At 37.3% G+C, this 21114-nt stretch overlaps 2 protein-coding genes and 1 long non-coding RNA gene across 7 annotated transcripts; 1 reads left to right on the forward strand and 2 right to left on the reverse strand.

Annotated features, from left to right (window-relative positions):
* Positions 1 to 2360: 2360 nt before the first annotated feature.
* LOC121049960 lies at positions 2361 to 5849 on the reverse strand. The gene is made up of 3 exons (XM_040508454.1): positions 4159 to 5849; positions 2711 to 3855; positions 2361 to 2495 (listed from the first exon to the last, which is right to left on the reverse strand). The coding sequence occupies exons 1-3, from the start codon at positions 5847 to 5849 to the stop codon at positions 2440 to 2442; spliced, it is 2892 nt and encodes a 963-aa protein (XP_040364388.1). The 3' UTR covers positions 2361 to 2439.
* A 654-nt stretch (positions 5850 to 6503) lies between these two features.
* LOC112171917 lies at positions 6504 to 11166 on the reverse strand. 3 transcript variants are annotated; one of them, XR_002925164.2, is made up of 7 exons: positions 11146 to 11166; positions 11022 to 11063; positions 10322 to 10398; positions 10010 to 10049; positions 9835 to 9922; positions 9572 to 9664; positions 6504 to 7841 (listed from the first exon to the last, which is right to left on the reverse strand). It is a non-coding gene; the product is annotated as an uncharacterized LOC112171917 (long non-coding RNA). The 3 variants fall into 3 exon arrangements; XR_005801579.1 differs by having other exon boundaries at positions 9572 to 9717; XR_005801580.1 differs by lacking the exons at positions 11022 to 11063; positions 11146 to 11166 and adding an exon at positions 10482 to 10553 and having other exon boundaries at positions 9572 to 9717.
* Positions 11167 to 13450: 2284 nt separating this feature from the next.
* LOC112170921 lies at positions 13451 to 16584 on the forward strand. Of its 3 annotated transcripts, XR_005801535.1 has the most exons (4): positions 13451 to 13828; positions 14565 to 14635; positions 15538 to 16243; positions 16351 to 16584. XR_005801535.1 is itself a non-coding variant. In XM_024308189.2 (3 exons), exons 2-3 carry the CDS (start codon positions 15811 to 15813, stop codon positions 16383 to 16385), a joined length of 468 nt encoding a protein of 155 aa, XP_024163957.2. In that variant the 5' UTR covers positions 13451 to 13828; positions 15538 to 15810; the 3' UTR covers positions 16386 to 16584. The 3 variants fall into 3 exon arrangements, 1 of the variants encoding a protein (XP_024163957.2); XM_024308189.2 differs by lacking the exon at positions 14565 to 14635; XR_005801536.1 differs by lacking the exons at positions 13451 to 13828; positions 14565 to 14635 and having other exon boundaries at positions 14924 to 15625; positions 16052 to 16243.
* The last annotated feature ends 4530 nt before the right edge of the window (positions 16585 to 21114 follow it).

The raw sequence follows: 21114 nt of genomic DNA on the forward strand, positions 1-21114 counted from the left end.
CTCCTAAGAAGGAGCAGGAATCATTGTTCCCAAGCACATGTTTTAGTGGAGTCAAAGATCTCCTTTATTTAGTGACAAATATTACTCATGTAACAAGACTCTTCTCAGCAACTCCCAGAACAGATGTTCTTAGGGTACTAAGCATAACAAGGATGCTCCATGGAGAAAGTCTCGAGTAGTTGTCTGCATGATTTTATGTTATGTGCAAAGATCACTCACCAGCTCGTTTCTTGCAAACCTTAGAAAGTTCACCACAACTAAGGCCTGATTACTTTGAGAGATGGGATACAATTTTCCGTTCTCGTTTCTTACAAATCCTAGAAAGTTCACCACAACTAGGACCTGATTACTTTGAGAAGAGGGAATTAGTTATGTGAGCAAAAGAAGCAGTTCGTCTACTTCACTGAATCTCATTTGACAGAAAACAAAAGGAAACATGCCACCACATAGGCTATAGGTGAAGATGCATAGTAGGGTTACTTGATTCAGTGACTAAACATGAGTACACAATTTCATTTGTCCAGAATAAGGCATGATAACATAAGATACATGACTGAAAATATGTACATTTCACTAGTGACTGTGATCAAGGGATACTAGGATCACAATTTTCTCAATCAATAGTGGACAGTCATCATTTTGCCTTAATGCTTAGAACATATCCCTAGGGCATTCCTCAACATTTCAAACCTAGCAGTGTCAAGAGGCTTAGTGAACAGATCAGCAAGTTGATTTTCAGTGGGCACAAAGCTTAACTCAAGTATGTTTTGTTCAACCAAATCCCTAATAAAGTGATATCGGAGATCAATGTGCTTTGTTCGAGAGTGTTGAACAGGATTCTTAGTGATGTTAATAGCACTAGTGTTGTCACAGAAAATAGACAACTTACCTTGAGATATGCCATAATCATGAAGCATTTGCTTCATCCAAAGTATTTGTGTGCAGCAACTTCCAGCGGCAACATATTCAGCTTCTGCAGTAGACAAGGATATGCAGTTTTGTTTCTTACTATGCCAGGCAACCAGATTGTTGCCAATGAAAAAACATCCCCCTGAAGTGCTTTTCCGATCCTTTAAATTTCCTCCCCAGTCAGCATCAGAGTATCCTGCAATTTCTACATTAGTGTCGAAGGTATAGAAAAGGCCACAATTAACTGTACCTGCCACATAGCGGATTATTCTTTTGACAGCGTCCAGGTGAGATTCTTTGGGGTTTGCTTGAAATCGAGCACACACACCCACACTGTAAGAGATGTCAGGTCTGCTGGCAGTGAGATAGAGCAAACTCCCGATCATACTTCGATAGAGAGTCGGATCAACTGATTTTCCTTCATGATCTTCGCTTAACTTAGTAGTTGTACTCATGGGATTGGTCACTGTCTTCTTGGAAGCAAGACCGAATTTCTTGATCAGGTTCTCAGCGTATTTTGATTGAGAGAGAAACAAACCTGTGTCTATCTGCTTTACTTGCAGTCCAAGAAAATACGTTAGTTCACCACACATGCTCATTTCAAATTCACTTTCCATGACAGATTGAAATTCTTTGACAAAGTATTTAGAAGTGGAACCAAATACAATATCATCAACATACACTTGGGCAATGATAATGTCATTTTTGGTTCGTTTCACAAACAATGTTTTATCTATGGATCCTCTAGCATACCCTTTTCCCACAAGATGAGTGGATAGTCTCTCATACCAGGCTCGAGGAGCCTGCTTTAGCCCATACAGGGCTTTCTTGAGCCGGTAGACATGATCTAGGTTGTGTGGATCTTGGAAACCTGGAGGCTGCTCTACATAAACTTCCTCCTGAAGAAATCCATTCAGAAAGGCAGTTTTGACATCCATTTGAAACAATTTGAACCGGAGATGACAAGCAATGGATAGAAGTAATCTAACAGATTCCAACCTAGCTACAGGAGCAAAAGTCTCGTCAAAGTCAAGTCCTTCGACCTGTGAATATCCCTGAGCAACTAGTCTGGCTTTATTCCTAATCACGTTTCCTTTTTCATCGCTTTTATTTCTGAAAATCCACTTAGTTCCTATAACATTGCACTTACTAGGCCTTGGTACTAAGTACCATACATCATTCCTAGTAAACTGATTCAGTTCATCTTGCATGGCGCTAATCCAGTTATCATCCAACAAGGCTGCCTTAATATTTTTTGGTTCAATAATGGACACAAAACCAAAATGAGATATAATGTTCATGCTTACCAAATTTTCGGTAATGAAACACAGTAATACATTTTCTTCACTTACCTCAGAGGGACTTACCTGAACTGCAGCCTTTCTCCTTGTCATCGGACCATCTGTTAGATTGCCGATGATATCTTGAGTGGAGTGATCTTTTTGAACTTGCTTGAACCCTCTTCTTTGGGTGGGAGCTGGTTCAAAAATGTTGTCATGGATTTCCTCTTCCTCTTCCTCAGATGATGTTTCAGTATTCTGTGAAGGTGTGACCGAGAAGGGTGAGGTATCTGCAAATGTTACTTCCTGTTTCACACATTGATCATCAATAGAAACATTAATGGATTCCATAACAACACGAGTTCTTTTATTGTAAACCCTATATGCTCTGCTGTTCAGAGAATACCCCAAGAACACACCATCATCACTTCTAGCATCAAACTTACCAAGGTGTTCTCTATCTCGTAGAATGTAACAAGGACTGCCAAAAACATGAAAGTGTTTAACATTTGGCTTCTTACCTTTCCACAGCTCGTAAGCAGTTTGATCATTTCCTGGTCTAAGGAATACTCTATTTATTGTGTAGCAAGCAGTGCTGATCGCCTCAGCCCAAAAGTTTTTGCTTAAACCTGCAGCGTGTAGTAATACTCGAGCCATGTCTAGCAGTACCCTATTTTTCCTTTCCACTATCCCATTTTGTTGAGGGGTTATTGGAGCTGAGAACTCATGTGACACACCAAGCTCATGACAGTAGTTAGAAAAAGAGGCATTTTTAAATTCAGTTCCATTATCTGATCTTATTCTCACTAAACAGTTATTAGATGATTGTTTCTCAATGATTAATTTTTGACTCAAGTTCTTAAAGGACTCAAACGTTTCAGTTTTGTCTTTCAAGAAGTTTACCCAGGTGTATCTTGAGAAATCATCTACAACTACTAGTATGTAGCTCTTACCTCCAAGACTTTCAGATTGAGCTGGTCCCATGAGATCCATGTGTAATAGTTCCAATACTTGTGAGGTTGTCGCAGAATTTACCATTCTGTGAGGTGCCTTAGTTTGCTTTCCAACCTTGCAGTCTCCACACATCTTGTCAGTTTTACCTTTTAAATTTGGCAAGCCTCGGACACATTGTTTGGAAGATAATTTCAGCAAGTCCTGATAGTTGATATGTCCCATCTTTCTGTGCCAAAGTTCAAAGGTTTCCTCTGTGGATTTAACAGACAAACAAGACTGCAAACTAGAAGATTCATTTGCTTGAATATGATAACAGTTATCAACAGATCTCATACCTCCCATGATACCTTCACCTTTCTGATTTAGGACCAAACATCTCTGTTTGTTAAACCACACATCTTCATAGTCATCAGCCAAATGGCTGACGCTAATCAGATTTGCAGTTAATCCTTCAACAAATAACACATTTTTAAGGTTAGGTATACCTGGAGTGTTTACTGTACCTCGAGCTAGAATGTTAGCTTTCCTCCCATCTCCAAACGTGACTGATCCAGAGGTATTTTCATCCTCAAATGAAGTAAACCAGGTTTTGTCTCCAGTCATGTGTCTAGAACAACCACTGTCAACATACCAAAAATCTCGTCGTTTGTCAGCAAATGCAGTTAAAGCTACCAAACAAGTTGCCTCAATGTGAGAGCGTTGATGAATTTTGCTAGCACAAACAAAAAGACATGTATCATCAGTTTCACCAACAGGGGACCAATGATTTTTGCTTTTAATTTTTCTGGTCCAGACATCTTTTCTTCTTTCAGTTTGAGGATTCTTTTGAGAAACAATTTCAGTTAATTTGTTAATGAGTTCCTTTTGTTCTTTAAGCTCAACCTGTAAGGTTTCAACAGTACATTTTTCTTGAGAAAATTGTAAGTTTAAAAACCGTTCATTACATCTAGGTCTGATATGGCCAATCTTACCACAGTGATGACAAGTAGGAACAAAGGTTCTAGGGTTTGCGTACCTGTGTTGACCAGTGGGGGATTCTTGGTCAAGTTTTACCTGATGATGTTGGTTTGAATTACCTTCCCTTACACTTTTGACATGATCATCAAGGGAGACATCTATCTGCTCTACAGATGGTTTTGAGGCACGTACGAATTTGGTGCTTTTGGAATCTTCTCCAGTGTATCCTAGCCCACATGTATCATGAGGAGCTTTTCCTGATCCAAGTAACTTGGACATGGAAGTGGAGCTGATATCAAACTTCATGAATCTTTCTTGAGTTAATTTTAACTCATGTTGTAGAGACTCATTTTTCGCTAACAGTTCCAAGTTCAGGGCTCTTTGTCCTTTAACATCCAGTTCTAGAAGTTTGATCTTGTTGAGATACTCATTCTTTTCAGTCTTCCACGTCAGTATCTTTTGGTCACCTTGTAGATCTGCCGATTCACTCACGAGTTTGCTTTTCTCCAGTTTCCATGCAGATTGTGAGGATTCGAATAGTTTCTCCACCTTTTCTTTTTCAGTCCTCAGGAAATCTACTTCTTTTTCCAAGCTCAAGTTTCTAATCAGAGTGGCCTTTGAAGCTTTGTAGAGTTGTTTGCAGCGAACATTTGTTTCATCATCATCAGAGAAATACTCATCACTTTCAGAATCAGGCAACAATGATGAGACAAGAGCCACATTTTCAATTTCTTGAGATTCATCATCACTCCAAGTTGAAAGGAGTGACTTGTTGTTGCTGTTTCCAAGCTTCCTATTTCCACAGTCAGTAGAAATGTGACCGAAACCACCACATTCATAGCATTTTGGTTTCCCTGAGTGATTTCCTTTGAAGTTTCCTCTTCCATTCTTACTATTGTAGTCACTGTTGTTACCACTGCCAATATAGTTATTCCTTCTGGGAGCATTCGTGTTTTTAGAGGAGTTCTTGCTTTTGAGAAATTTTTTGAATTCCTTCGTCAGTAGAGCAAGATCTAGTGATCCTTCTTCCTCTTCAATTTCTTTCACTGCTTTGAAGGCTACGCCCTTGTTTTTCTTCTCAGGTTTTAACCTCATCTCATAGGTTTTCAAATTTCCGATGAGCTCATCAAGTGGATAATCATCTATATCAAAAGAGTCCTCTATGCTCGTAACCTTTGAGTGAAATTTTTCCGGCAGAGCCCTGAGTATCTTTTTGACTATTTTATCTTCATCAAAAGGTGCTCCTAGACTGCGACACTGACCGGAGATTTTAAGAATTCTACCATGGAAGTCATCCACGGTTTCATCATCTGCCATAGTCATGGTTTCGAATTCAAAAATCAGTGCTTGCAGTTTCTGTGCACGTACCTTTTTATTTCCTTCGTATGTAATCTGTAGGAGATCCCATGCCTGCTTGGCAGTCTCACAATGACTTATCCTCAGTTTTTCCCGCTCCGATAGGGCTGTGAAGATGCTGTTCTTCGCTTTGAAATCTGCTTGCAAGTTACGAACTTCTTCCTCAGTCCAGTCCTTCCTTGGTTTGGGAGTGGTAGTGGAAGCGCCTTCTTCTTTTGCTTTTGTCATAGGTACACTCCAGCCATTTTCTACGATGTTCCACACGTGTTCATCTTGAGCATAGAGGTATGATTTCATGTAAATCTTCCATTGAGTGTATTTTTCACATCCACCTTCGAACCAGGGAGGACTATTTATAGATCCCCCAGTAGCCCTATCACGTGAATGTTCCATCTTTCCTGGGATCTCTAGAAGGTTCTAGAACCCGCTCTGATGCCAATTGAAAATACTAGATGGAACCAGTGTTGATAAAATACTTTTTCTCAAGAGTTTAATCAAAGAAAGTATGATACATAACACGAAGATTTGCTAACGCAGTGTAAACCTCTCCACTGAGGAAACTTCACTGCGTGGCTTTTAACGTAGCCAACACGAAAAATCAATCCAATATTAAACACTAGAGTTTACAGAATACAAGTAGTGTTGTTCACAACAAACACCTTTTCTTAGCAACAAATGCTAACTTGTTTTACAACCATTCTAACTCTAGATTCAACATTCCAGGCAATCAATCTTCAGCCTTCCTTTCACTCAATTGAATCACTGATCTTGAGAGTGAATGTAAAAGATTATGCAAAGTAATACATGAAACAATTAAAGAGGGTTTTTTGAAAACGATTTGAACAAAACAAGAAGTTCAAAGAGAAACCAGTTTCAGCCGTCAAAAACCCTACTCAAAACTTTAGTTTTGAAACCTTTTTTATAAGGGAGAAAAACTCCCCCTCAATCAAATCTTTTCTTGATAATTGATTAAGATAAATATAGAAAGATTTAAAACAGTTTTTGAATGTGCAATCGATACTTTCCTAACAAGGTCTCAAATTGATATGCATGTTAAAAACCATTTTAATGCATAAGGGATTATTGACTTAATACAACCGATATGCATATCAATTTAGATTTATACCAACCAATATGGAATGAATACACATTAAACTCAAGATCAGTGACTCGATTTGACTTGATCTTGTCTTCAAGAACCGATCTTGTGATCTTTCTCTTTGCTTCCTTGAAGCTCCGGTTTCCTCGTCGTAGTGGGAAATCATATGTTGAATGGTAATAGGCCAATGTACTTACAACAAGGTTGTTCAAACTTGCCTCCTGGACCTTGCCGAGCTGCTCAGTTTGCTTTCATCAAGTTTATCAGATAGTTCTTCTTTGCTATTGTATTCAGTCCTGAGCTTGAATGCTTTAATTTCATCCAGCTCTACATAAACGCTATACATGCTCTTCTGCATTCAACAGTATTGTTTATTCCAAAAAGACAAACTTAAATCTGCAGGCATAACAAAACTTTAATGTACACATATAATGACCACTTCTATGGAATTGCAAGGACAATTTAGTAACACAACAAAACAATACACCTATCACTTCTGCATGTACCAAAATCTTACATATGCCTTTTTAAACAGAAAAACATCATCAGATGCATAAAATTAACCAACAGCTCAAGCATACACAGCTGAATCTATTTAAGCATACCAGCCACGGGGCCAAGAAGAAGCAGATTCTAATATGTCATACCGACTCTTACAGTTCAATGTCTCAAAATTAAACTAAATCAGTGAGCTTGATATATATAGTTAGTTATATACTACTACCAGTGCTATTTGACAACCTGGAATCAAGGTTCATAACACTACATTTGAACATTATTTGACCATACATATGCAAAATAACATAAATCCACTCCATTCTTCAGCATTTAGTGGTCTTCAGACCTAGCAACTCTCATAATAAGGTACTCAATTTCCAAGTTTCAACAAAAAATAAAGCATCAAGGACTCGGGAAAATCAGAGGAACTCATGCATTTTGTTGCATTTTATAATTTATTCAACCAAATTGAAGCTATGACGGATGATGGAAAAACTTCTTCCTCTTCCTCTTCCTCTTCTTCTAACTATGATGTCCATCTTCTTTCGAAACATGACAAGCTCCCAAATCTGAAAGAACTCAGCTTCTGAAGGTCTTAGCCAATTACGCAGACAGGAGATAAGAGAGCTGTTGTGGCAGAAAGAGGATTCAACCGCCCTTACGCCAAGGTAGCTGTCACAAACCTGATGCAGTAAAAGAACACTTTCCCAGCCTTTTTCTTGTTCTACATTTTTGTAAGAAGAGACACTTCTAGGTGATACATCTAATCTTGTAAATGTCTAATACAACTGCAAACACAAATAAACAGGTGTAAACAGCCAGAAACTATCTCCCTACTTCATCAAATAACCCATATAGAACATTGTCACATTGGTACATTATCATTCTGTTTCTTTCCCTCTTGATAATTTAGCAAGTAATTAAATATTCTTTCCATAGATGATAATATCATGGTGTCATGTACAGTCAAAAACATATTGATTCATAATTATTTGGAAACCAAAAGCAATAAATTGCCCTCGAACATGAAAATACTTAATGATTAAGCATAGGAACCACATGTTTACAGCATCGGAGTTTTACTGCCGGAAATTGTGAGTAGCAAAAAGAACAGTGTCTTTGCTTCATCTACATATCTCAGCCTTATTTAGCACGTAAGTTATGAAAGGTATATCAGATCAGGATTCAATTTCAATTAGAACAGAGAGACCCACAGCTTTGCATCAAAACTTTAAATGATTACAGGCCTGGGATTTGGTGGGAAAAAGATGAGAGCCATGAGCTAGAAGACACATCGTTGGACTCAATATGGTTAGAAAAGAGGAGATACTACGAGGTCAAAGGGCACATCAGAGCTTCAATTAGCGAAAAGAATTGGTTTACTTTATCCATTGCATGCATAATTCTAATGCAAAGCTGCAGAACACATAAAGCTCTTGCAGATTAATCATTCTTCTGCTCAAATGATACAGTGAAATATGATGATTGATTAACAAAAGATGCACAACTCTATTTCTATACAATTTCATTTTTGATGTGTCGTTGTTGGAAGTGATAAACTTTTTGGGACTAAATATTGCCTCTTACATGCATTGCAAGTTCTCAATATATTTTCAAATGTTATATGTTCAGTGATGACGCCAATTTGTCTTATTTCTGCACCTTAATTGTGAACTTAAAAGAAAAATGGTCCAAAAGGAATAGCAAATATGCAGCTATAAGCAATCTGAAGCAAATATGCGACTGCTAGAGATTGAGCAGAAATTATGTGCAAATGGAAGAAGAAGATCACGAAAAAGAATAATGAGGAGGTATTGGGGTGTCATTGTTTTACTGTTGATGTGTTTGTGGATTGGTTTATTGAGAGAGAGTACGGCACTAAGGTGGAGAAGTTGAACATAAGGTGAAGAAGGGGGGAGGGTATATATTAGTGCATACTGCATAGTTAGGTGAAAGGGAGTCATTTTAAGGTGGAAAGACCATGTCATTGAGAACACAATAGTATAACTCTTTCTTGGCAAGTAAGAGGAATAGAGAGGTAGGGAGTTCTGCTTGGCACGGAAGGAAAATAGAAGGATATGGAAATGAAGTCAGTGGGGTATGAGTGGGAGAATGATGGTTATGATTGAAGTGTATTGCTTATTGCTTGGTGCAAACTTTACAGAAGAAGGCTTGTAATTCAAGTCCTCATAATATAGGCAGTTACTGTACGAGCTATTTCTGCCATACTTTGATTTTATGAGACCCTCTGATATAACATCTCAACAGAAAAGAAATTATGCCTAGCTACCATAAGATTTCAAAGCCAACTGTAAATTTCAGATAATCTCCATGTAAATCAATCAAAATCATATGGATGTGCTTAATATCGTAATTAGAAGTACCTCCATTCCAGAATGAAATGGGGCTGTGATCAATAACTCTACAATTATTCAATTACACATGACAACATACAACTCAACGTAGAAAAAATTATGAAATAGAATCGGAAAACACAATTTGGAAATCAAATAATCACCTTGTAGAGAATGGATGCTTATCAGCTTGATAAATTTGAAGCTAGTTGTGGCTGTGGAGGCGGAGGTTGCAAATCCCTAGATGGGTTTTTCTGCTGAGATAGCATAACAGGAAGATTGTAATGGAAGATTGCCTCTGACATATTCTCTGAAGATGATATAATTTTTATATTGCTTTTCTTTACTCATGATTTAATTTTTATATTGCTCAAATTACTTTGGTAAAACAAGATCTTATATGAGATAAACAGTGTTAAGAAATTACCAACTAAAAGAATTCCTCCCACAAAAAGCAAGATACCCCCAGATCTTCTGTCTTTGGGTGCTAGAAACATTTGTGAAGCTGACAATTGCTGAACAACACTCTGTATACCTTAGATACAATCCTAACAACTTGGACCTCGAATTTCAAGTATCTAAGGAAATAATATATGACCTACCTTTTATATGCGCAGAACAGTTTGGAAAGCATGATCAAATCTGCAGAAAGAATTACTACCCAAGGATCTTAGAAAACATGAAAGGAGAGGGGAATAAATTTTATATAAATGGAGTACCACAATAGGAAGAAACCAATATAACAATCAAAGGGTCAAAATATACAAGGCAAGTTGGTCTTTGTATTTAATTATATCATGTTTACTACAACAAAATTGGATTGTGAAGGTTCTAGTACCGAAATATAATACATCACTGGCTTCAAAAATATATCTAGTTACGATAATGACATAATAGTTTGGAAAATAACTCACAGCAGGGATTTTGTTATCTTGAACAAAAGCTATTGAAACTTCAGCGTGGTTGATGATGAACTCAACTGCATTAGCACCTGCAACATAAGCAAGAAAAATCGGTCAAATAAATTTCAAGATAAACTGAAAATGCACAGTCCAATATTCTCTCTGAACCCACCACAGGTTAACTCCTATAGAATTGAAACACTGTTTGGCAAGTTTGGTCGCGACTGAACTTTCTTTGTGGCTAGCTTTCAAACACATGGTACTGTTCAGTAGTTTCCAAACTTAAAGTTGTAGCCGAGAATTCGATAGGCAACTACCAAGCATTGAGTAGCCAGCCATTGAGTTCGATTTACAAAAGATGGTGAATTGATATATTTTGGAAAGGTAAAAGTGAAGACCATTTAGAATTGCCTTCATTTACTCAGAAGCAAAGCACCATCACTGAAACTGTAACTGGAAAGGAAAACATGCATGATGCACTGAGAATTATTGAAAAAGAAAAGGACCAAAGCACCAATACACAATTCCTTATCCTCCCTGTGTTCTTTCAAAACACCAAAGCCAAAAAAATCCAGTCCCAACCTCCAAATTTCCTTTCCAAAGCACCATTTCAAACAAACCAACAAGTGCAAGAATTTAAAAGAAGAAGAGAGATAAAAAAAAAAAAAAAAAAAAAAAAAAAAAAACAAGAGTTAAGAAGTGCTTTGATTACCAGACCGCGATGAAATGCGAAGTGCTTTCCCTTCAATGGCACCTGCAAAGAAAAAACAAGAACCAATTAAGCTTTTGAGTGTGATCGCCTTTTTCTGCTATTGAAGAACAATAACGCCGCACACCACTTGTTCGATAAAATGCGGACACCCAGAGTGAACAAGGACGCTCCTAAGCGGCAAATACTCCTGAGAGGATCTTTTCAGTTTGTAGGAGGCCTCCTACAATCTTTTCTCGGGTGTCCTTGCCAAATTTGGGCTTTTGCGGCGGCTGTCCATTTTAAAATCTGGCGCCCAGAAATAATCCTCGTCTCCGGGATTTAGACGAGAAAATTGAGACTTGGAGTTCACTCGTTACATTGAGAGTTTCCACATCAAATTTTGGGTTGAGAATGTAAGAATTAAAAGATTATTATGGTATTCCTAAGTAATAGTGGAATAGCCATTAACTTGTTAGGTATTCCTAATAGTGGTTTAACCAAATTAGTGGATTAGCCATTAATGTGTTGGTCTCCAACACTACTCACACTAACAATTAATTATGGATCATATGAAGTAATTGGGCTTATGGTGTATTCCATATATGTTTTAATAGACTAAATGTTGAATCCTAATTGGTCAATTTTATTTTCATGATGGATGGAAATAACTTAAGTTATTAATAGAAATTGGTCATCTCTCACCCTATAAATACCAAGTGCACAATTCCATCAATGTGTGCACATAGAAGTACCAAAAACACGTATGAGAGCTTAAGGTGCAAGGGCTAAGAGAGAAACTATTTCTTTTGGATTGACGATCTCGCCAAGTTCCTACATATTGGTATACTACATATTGCTCTAATGGAACAAGGTATGTAGTTTATGTTTCCGCCTTACGATTAATGTTGTGAGATCATGTAAGTTCTAGATCTTGGCTTTATGTATTCAATATCTTACATGTGGTATCAGAGCATGGTAATAAGAGCTTTCATGATTCTCCGTTAATGGAATACATATTGTTTTGTTGTTCATATATTTCCTGCCGCATTTATATGCGTATGAATTTTATTTACAACAAATATATTCATATGTTAATTATTAATCTGTTTATTCATTTAAAGCTTATTAGACTTGCATCTTATGTATTTTGCTATAAGACCATAATGGAATAAAAGAATGGATATGGTACTATAAGCACAAATGAAAAATAATGGCATTACGCTAGCAGTTTTGTTTTGCTAGTTTTATGAGTGTCAATTTTGATTGTTTATTTCATCTAACTTTTGAATTCATAATATGGCGGTTTGTTAATCACCAAAGTGGTCAAACCAAGTAAGGTCCCATGAATTTCAAATTAGATGATTATCAATTGCTTATGATATTGATGCATATGAAATGAAAATTGCCTTGTAAATTTTTAAAAAGGTTTTCATAAGCATATTGATTTTCATTATTCATAAGAATTTAAGAATCACCCAAAGGTAGATTAACCATTCATATGACTAATGAATAGAATGGAGTTTTCTGATATATATCCCGTTAGATTAGTTTTGGAGATCCAAAGATTACAAGCTTGTCTAATTGGGAATATACTCATTGCTCAAATAATGATAAATGCATCATTTTAATTAAATATCTACATAATAACTACCCAAAGGAGTATTGTGTTGATATGTTTTGTGTTTATACGTGTTTAGTGATCACTCAAAGAATTAATGTTGTGAGCCCTTGTATTATTGTGTTGCAGCTCATGTTTCGCTTCATTCACATGCTTCGTCTATTCCAGTGCTTAATGGACTAAATTTCTCGGATTGGTGTGAACAAATTCAGTTTCACTTAGGTGTTCTGGATCTGGATTTGGCACTCCAAATCGAGAAACCTACTGCTCTAACTATTGAAAGCACAGATGAAGAAAAGGCTTTCCATAAGGCCTGGGAAAAGTCAAATAGACTGAGCATTATGCTGATGCGAATGACTATAACGAACAACATAAAGACTACACTTCCTAAGGCTGAAATTGCTAAGGAATTCTTGAAGAACATTGAGGCTCGTTTCAAGAGTGCTGACAAGTCTCTTGCAGGGACATTAATGGCTGAACTTATGTAATACCCCGAAAATTCAAATTATTTTCCGAGGAAATTTTGGAAATGATTTCGTGGTTATGGAAGGAAGTACGAAGCTTTGAGGAGTTGTGAAATTAGTTCGAAACGATTTTATTTCGAAAGCGTACGTTATTTAGGGGCACGCGAAAATCGACTTTTTTTACGTACAGAATTTGGGAAAACTTCCTTCATGAAAGTTGTAGAGCTCGTCGATACGATCGCATGCATATGTGGAACGCAAAAATCGGAGCTCGTATGAATTAGTTATGATTTTTTGAAAAAGTCCCAACTTTGTATAAATAGGTGATTTTTTTGGAAAATTTCAGAAAAATCTGAAATTGGAAAAAAAACTGGGCAGAGCCGAGTTTGGCCGGAAATCGGCCTTGATTTTTCTTTTCCTCATATCTTCCTCCTCCGGCCACCAATCTTCACCAAACTTCTTCCATTAGCTTCGTATGGTCCTTACGCACCTGTCTGTGGCAGCCTTACACGGTGGCGCGGCCTGTATGGGCGGCGGCAAGCTTAAACCGATTTTAGCTCGATTTTGAGTCAACGCCGATATCTCGAGTTATAGACGATCAATCTTCGAGATTCTTGGACAGATGAACTCGAATTGAAGTTCTGAAACAGTTTCATGAAGAAATCGAAGCGATTGGTGGACGTTTTCACGTTGATAGGAGCTGTTGCCGGTTTCTGGAAAAAATCCGGCGAACCCGTGGCTTCTAGGTAACTTTTCGACCATTTCCGTTCATTTTCTGACTTTGTGCTAGTTAGGAAAGTGGTTGGGCTTGATGAGACGAAGAGGAGCAGCCTGGCCCCAACACCATTGGCGGTGGTCGGCGGAGGCTCTGCCTCAAACTCCGGCGCCCTTTTCCGGCCACCTCCGGGGGTCAAAAATGTGTTTTCTTTACATTTTTAGATTCTACGTTTCAATACGATCATTTCGATATATTATAAGCATTTTTTGGATATCGTATGATTTAGTTATGAATTTTTACGGTTTCGATCGATTTCGATAATCCAATTAATGTTTTTTGAAGATCGGACCGTCAGATGGACTTGTAGTTTTGATATGTTGATCGTATGACTGTCCCGGTGACTTTGTGAGGTCACGGGCGAAGATCCGACCGTTGGATCTTCGTATAATTGTGAAATAGTGATTCGGAAGGAGATTCGTGAGAAACCGACCGTCGGATTTTCATGAAATTTTGTGGAGATGTTTATAAGGACGATTCAGGAAGATCCGACCGTTGGATCTTCGTGATAATTTTGGAGGATTATCCTAAGGGCGATCCGTGAGGATCTGACCGTTGGATCGTCTTTATTTTCGAATCCGACCGTTGGATCGTCTTTATTTTAGGATCCGACCGTTGGATCATCATATAATTTCGATCTGACCGTTGGATCGTCGTTTAATTTTGTTTATGAGTTGTTGGCTAAGTTATGATCATATTGGATTTAGGTGATTGACGGTCTTCCTTGGTGAGCGGTTTTGGTGTGTTTTGTGAAATTGAAGACGCAGCGGGATTAGAGGTGAGTAAACCTCACGTGGTTCATATTACGAACCGAGTACTTTTAATTACTTTATTTTGTCGTAATTGTGTGAAAAATATTTATGGAATAAATATTTGTTTTTAATCATATGGACTTGATCAACTACGGTCCATAGGTAAGTAAAATGATTTTAATTATACAAAATGAATTTCCCGATTTTTATGCTTGAATTATAGTTGGTATTAGTGATTATCCCTGAGCGGATGATTACGTATATATATATATTTACGTGGATATATATATGGAATGGTGTGACATTGAGGTGTGTGTGTGGAATTACGATGACTTGGTTATGATAATGTTAACCGATAAATGTGTGTGATAATCATGTTGATCTTCTGAGTTGATTAGAGGGTAGAATTGTAGTGCTCTGAGGACAGGGAGAGTCCGAAGAACGCCGGTTAAATAATAACCGAGATGTAGTGCTCTGAGGACGGGAGAGTCCGAAGAACGCCGGTTAAATAATAACCGAGATGTAGTGCTCTGAGGGCTGGGAGAGTCCGAAGAACGCCGGTTAAATAATAACCGAGATGTAGTGCTCTGAGGACTGGGAGAGTCCGAAGAACGCCGGTTAAATAATAACCGAGGTGACAGATAACGATGTTGTTAGAAATCTAACGTGTTATTGGTGTTGGGTCCAAACAGTTGGGATGGACCAAAGTAGTGATATTGTGGTTAGAAGAGTGTGGAAAAGTATTCGTTGTGGATTTCCCGTGTTTTGTTTGATGTTTCATCACAAATGTTTTGATTGTTGATTTTTACTTGAGTTAAAATAAATATGTTATAAAATCAACATTCCCTTCTTGTTTACTCATACGGGCTGTCATGGCTTACCGGGTTTGGTGTTGTTGCAATCCCGGTACACTATTCAAATTGTGTAGCGGGTAGTCCTGCAGGTCAGGAGGATCATGGCTGAGATCGTGCGGATTAGAGTAATTGTTTTAGTTTTTCAGCCTTGTAAATTGTGAGGTGAGTGATGCTCAATTGGAGCTTTACAAATTTACTTTGTATAAGTGAGTTGTATTAATTAATTTGAGATTTGAAATTTGAGTGGCGTGTATTGTAGTTGTTATTCATGTTTCGGATTTTGAATTAGTTATTCAAAATTCGGGGCGTGACAACTTACCACCAAGAAATTTGATGGTAGGAGAAGCATGCATGAGCATGTTCTTGAAATGACTAATTTGGCAGCAAAATTGAAGGCCTTGGGAATGAATGTGGATGAGTTCTTTCTTGTTCAATTTATTTTGAACTCCTTGCATCCTCAGTATGAAGCATTTCAGATTAACTATAACACTATTAAGGATAAGTGGAATGTTAATGAATTGTCCTGTATGCTTGTTCAAGAGGAAGGAAGGCTTAAGCAACAAGAACAAAATTCCATTCATCTTGTAGGTCATGGAGCTGAAAGAAAATTTGGAAGAAAACCTGGAAAGGGTGCTAAGAAAGGACCACCAAAGAACAATGGACCTGCTGATGCTGCTCAAGCTCCTAATAAGGGACTGAAGGACAAATGTCATTTCTGTAGAAAGGAAGGACATTATCAATATGATTGCCCAAAACGTAAGGCATGGTTCGAAAAGAAAGGTAGGCCTTTGGCTTATGTATTATTCAAATCAAATTTAGCTGAAGTTCCTTATAATACTTGGTGGGCTGACTCAGGTGCTACTGTTCATGTTTCTAATTCGATGCAGGGATTCCTTACAACCTAAAGCCTAAATCCAAATGAAAATTTTATCTATATGGGAAATCAGGTGAAAGCACCAGTTGAAGCCATTGGAACTTTTCGTTTGATTTTAGATACCGGCCATTATTTGGATTTGTTTCAAACTCTTTATGTTCCGACTTGTTCTAGGAATTTAATTTCTGTTTCCAAACTTGATCTTGATGGTTTTACTTTCAATATTGGTAATAAAAGTTTGAGTTTGTTTAAGAATAAATCTTTTGTTGGTTCTGGTATTTTGATTGATGGGTTGTATAAAATTAAGCTTGATGGTCCTTTTGCTGAAACACTTTTAACCCTGCATCCTAAGGTTGGAACTAAACGTAGCTTGATTGATGAATCTTCCTCTTTCTTGTGGCACAAAAGGTTGGGTCATATATCCAGAGAAAGAATGGAGATATTGGTAAAGAATGAGGTTCTTCCGAACCTAGATTTTACTGATTTCGGTGTTTGTGTGGATTGCATAAAGGGAAAGCAAACCAAACACACAAAGAAAGGTGCCACAAGAAGTTCTAAGCTTCTTGAAATTATTCACACAGACATTTGTGGACCTTTTGATGTTCCATCTTTTAGTGGAGAAAAATATTTCATCACCTTTATAGATGATTTTTCACGTTATGGTTATATCTATCTATTGAATGAAAAGTCTCAATCTGTTAATGCCCTTGAGGTATTCATCACTGAAGTTGAAAGACAACTAGATAGAAAAGTGAAAATTGTAAGATCAGATAAAGGTGGTGAATTCTATGGAAGGTATGATGAGTCAGGACAACTTCCTGGTCCTTTTGCTAAGTTCCTTGAAAAGCATGGCATTTGTGCTCAATACACTATGCTAGGAACGCCACAGCAGAATGGTGTTGCTGAAAGGCGTAATCGTACTCTTATGGATATGGTTAGAAGTATGTTGAGTAATTCAACATTACCTATATCATTGTGGATGCATGCTTTAAGAACCGCTGTATACTTACTGAATAGAGTTCCTAGTAAGGCAGTTCCAAAGACTCCTTTTGAACTGTGGACGGGAAGGAAACCTAGTTTAAGGCACCTACATGTTTGGGGATGCCCTGCAGAGGTTAAGCTATATAATCCACAAGAAAAGAAATTAGACTTTAAAACAAAAAGTGGTTACTTCATTGGTTACCCAGAAAAGTCTAAAGGATATAGGTTTTATTGTCCTGACCATAGCACACGAATTGTTGAAGCCGGAAATGCTAGATTCATTGAAAATGGTGAAACTAGTGGGAGTGAAAAGAGAGAAGTGATTATTCAAGAAGTTAGGATGCAGTTTTCTGCACCTATATCTTCTCAAAGAAGTGTTGTTCCTCTAGTTGTTGTACAGCCTAACGACAATGAACAACAACTGAATAATCAGGAAATGAATGACCAAAACCCACATAATGAAATCATTGACAATGAACTTGTAGCACAAGAATCACAAGAAATAGGAGTAAGACGGTCTCAAAGAAATAGAAGACCTGCTATTTCGAATGATTATATGGTATACTTGCAAGAATCTGAATTTGACATTGGGTCAAGTAAGGATCCGGTTTCTTATTCACAAGCCATTCAGTGTGAGAATTTTGAAAAATGGATTGATGCTATGAATGATGAACTGAAATCAATGGACCAAAACAAAGTTTGGGAACTCGTTGAGTTGCCTGAAGGATGTAAAAGAGTTGGGTGTAAATGGGTTTTCAAAACTAAACGCGACTCTAATGGCAACATAGAACGATATAAAGCCAAACTTGTAGCCAAAGGTTTCACTCAGAAAGAAGGCATTGATTACAAAGAAACCTTCTCTCCTGTTTCTAAGAAGGACTCTCTCAGAATTATTATGGCACTTGTAGCTCATTTTGATTTAGAGTTACATCAAATGGATGTGAAAACGGCTTTTCTAAATAGGAACTTAGAGGAGGAAGTCTTTATGAATCAACCTAAAGGCTTCTCATCAAAAGGAAAGGAACACATGGTCTGTAAATTATTAAAAATCGATATATGGACTTAAACAAGCTTCGCGACAATGGTACCTCAAGTTTAATGATACTGTTGTCTCCTTCGGTTTTAAGGAAAATATTGTTGATCGATGTATATACCTGAAGGTCAGTGAGAGTAAGTTTATATTTATGATTTTATATGTTGATGATATTTTGCTTGCTAGTAGTGATCTTGGTTTGTTACATGAAACCAAGAATTTTCTCTCTAAGAAATTTGAAATGAAAGATATGGGTGAGGCATCCTACGTGATTGAAATTGAAATATTTCGAGATAGATCACGTGGACTGTTGGGGTTGTCTCAGAAAGCATATATTGAGAGAGTTCTAGAGAGATTTGGAATGGAAAAATGTTCACCAAGCATTGCTCCAATTCAGAAAGGGGACAAGTTTAGCCTTAAGCAATGCCCACAAAATGAATTGGAGCGGAAGGGCATGGAAAGAATTCCTTAAGCATCCGCTGTAGGAAGTTTGGTTTATGCACAAACTTGTACAAGACCAGACATCAGTTTTGCGGTTGGAATGTTAGGAAGATACCAAAGCAATCCAGGAATGGATCATTGGAAAGCTACAAAGAAGGTGATGAGGTATCTACAAGGAACAAAGGAGTATATGCTCACATATAGGAGATCTGATAACCTTGAGGTAGTTGGCTATTCAGACTCTGATCTTGGTGGTTGTCTTGATACTGGAAAATCAACTTCTGGTTGCTTGTTCCTACTAGCTGGAGGGGCAGTTTCATGGAGAAGTGCAAAGCAAACTTGTATCACTACATCTACCATGCAAGCTGAGTTTGTGGCAGTCTTTGAGGCCACTACTCATGCATTGTGGTTGCGAAATTTTATCTTAGGGCTTAGTGTTGTCGACAGTATTGCTAGGCCGCTGAGAATTCATTGTGACAACACCGCAGCTGTATTCCTCTCCAAAAATGATAGGTATTCTCAAGGTGCTAAACGAATTAATCTAGAATACCTTGCCATGAAGGAGGATGTTCAGAAACAAAGAGTGTCTATTATTAACATAGGAACAAAACTCATGATTGCAGACCCACTTACAAAAGGGTTAGGACCAAAGGCATTCATTGATCATGCTGAAAGAAAGGGTCTTTGTCATAACCCATGACTGTTTAAAAAATTTTGGTCTGTAGAATGATTGTTCTATTTCGCTACACTCTGAGCTCAATAATGAATATGTTTCTGATGAATAATTTTCCTGTTTTCCATTAAATGTGCACATATAAGTTAGGATGAATGACAACAGGAACGTCTCTATATGATAGAGACATAATGGTTGGACCATTAAGAGACCCCCAACTTGTTGGTTACTTTACTAATGATATGGTACATGGAAGGGATTATTTCAATTTGATATATGACCGCCATGACTTACTTTAGTAGGGTGCTTGCAATGGTGTGTATGATGATCATATGAAAATAAGGATTCAAACAATTATATTGCGCACCTAATGTTTGTCTATTAACCCTCCAATTTTCTATCATATGATCCAAGTGGGAGAATGTAAGAATTAAAAGATTATTATGGTATTCCTAATTAATAGTGGAATAGCCATTAACTTGTTAGGTATTCCTAATAGTGGTTTAACCATTAATTTGGTGGATTAGCCATTAATGTGTTGGTCTCCAACACTACTCACACTAACAATTAATTATGGATCATATGAAGTAATTGGGCTTATGGTGTATTCCATATATGTTTTAATAGACTAAATGTTGAATCCTAATTGGTCAATTTTATTTTCATGATGGATGGAAATAACTTAAGTTATTAATAGAAATTGGTCCTCTCTCACCCTATAAATACCAAGTGCACAATTCCATCAATGTGTGCACATAGAAGTACCAAAAACACGTATGAGAGCTTAAGGTGCAAGGGCTAAGAGAGAAACTATTTCTTTTGGATTGACGATCTCGCCAAGTTCCTACATATTGGTATACTACATATTGCTCTAATGGAACAAGGTATGTAGTTTATGTTTCCGCCTTACAATTAATGTTGTGAGATCATGTAAGTTCTAGATCTTGGCTTTATGTATTCAATATCTTACAGAGAAAACTTTAGGAATCAAGGATCATGACTCACAAAGAAACAGAAAAGAAGCCAATTTCAAAATTTTGGCCTATTTGGAGAGTTCAGCCGATCATGACGTTAAGGGTGTCCAAATCAAAATACCCGAACTTTGGTTTGTACAGTATTACCTTAGAGATACAGTATTACCTCCATTGCAATAAGCCACTGGTGAACATTTGATTTATATGTACCATAACGATGTCTCTGCAAACATTAAAACATATCAAAATCTAATCATTTGCCTTATGTTTACACATGTGAATATGTGTGTGTAGAGGCCCCTTCCACTAAGGAATATCTTTTTTTTTGGCCATTTTGAGGGATTCCTTGTCGGACTGCTTTTCAATCGCATTTCAGCATCTCGACCATTTAATTTTTTTGTCCTAATGTATAGATCACTTCTACTCTTTCACAGCTAGTATTTGTAAACTGTGATACTGTTATTACAGTAAGTCAACACACAAAAATCATAGATACAAACACACAAAGTATATGAATATATATAATTGCAGCAACATGCGTAGGTGAAATGTTCTTAGAGAGTCAACAAACCTGAAGAGGTCATTGATCTCAAACACTGATCTTTTGCACTGCTCACTATCTAAACTCTCTATCGGATGATTATGTGAATGTCTGATGATAGTGAGAGTGCAGGG

The sequence above is a fragment of the Rosa chinensis genome, chromosome 6 (genome assembly GCF_002994745.2).
Source record: "Rosa chinensis cultivar Old Blush chromosome 6, RchiOBHm-V2, whole genome shotgun sequence".
In the NCBI taxonomy this organism is placed as follows: Eukaryota; Viridiplantae; Streptophyta; class Magnoliopsida; order Rosales; family Rosaceae; genus Rosa; species Rosa chinensis.

Coding starts and splice junctions, on each gene's coding strand:
- LOC121049960 (XM_040508454.1), bottom strand. CDS start 5,849: ATGGAACATTCACGTGATAGGGCTACTGGGGGATCTATAAATAGTCCT. Junction 3,856..4,158: donor TCCCCCACTGGTCAACACAG/GTACGCAAACCC, acceptor TGTTTGTGCTAG/CAAAATTCATCAACGCTCTC. Junction 2,496..2,710: donor TGCTTACGAGCTGTGGAAAG/GTAAGAAGCCAA, acceptor TGTGTGAAACAG/GAAGTAACATTTGCAGATAC.
- LOC112170921 (XM_024308189.2), top strand. CDS start 15,811: ATGCATGAGCATGTTCTTGAAATGACTAATTTGGCAGCAAAATTGAAG. Junction 16,244..16,350: donor GGCATGGTTCGAAAAGAAAG/GTAGGCCTTTGG, acceptor AATTCGATGCAG/GGATTCCTTACAACCTAAAG.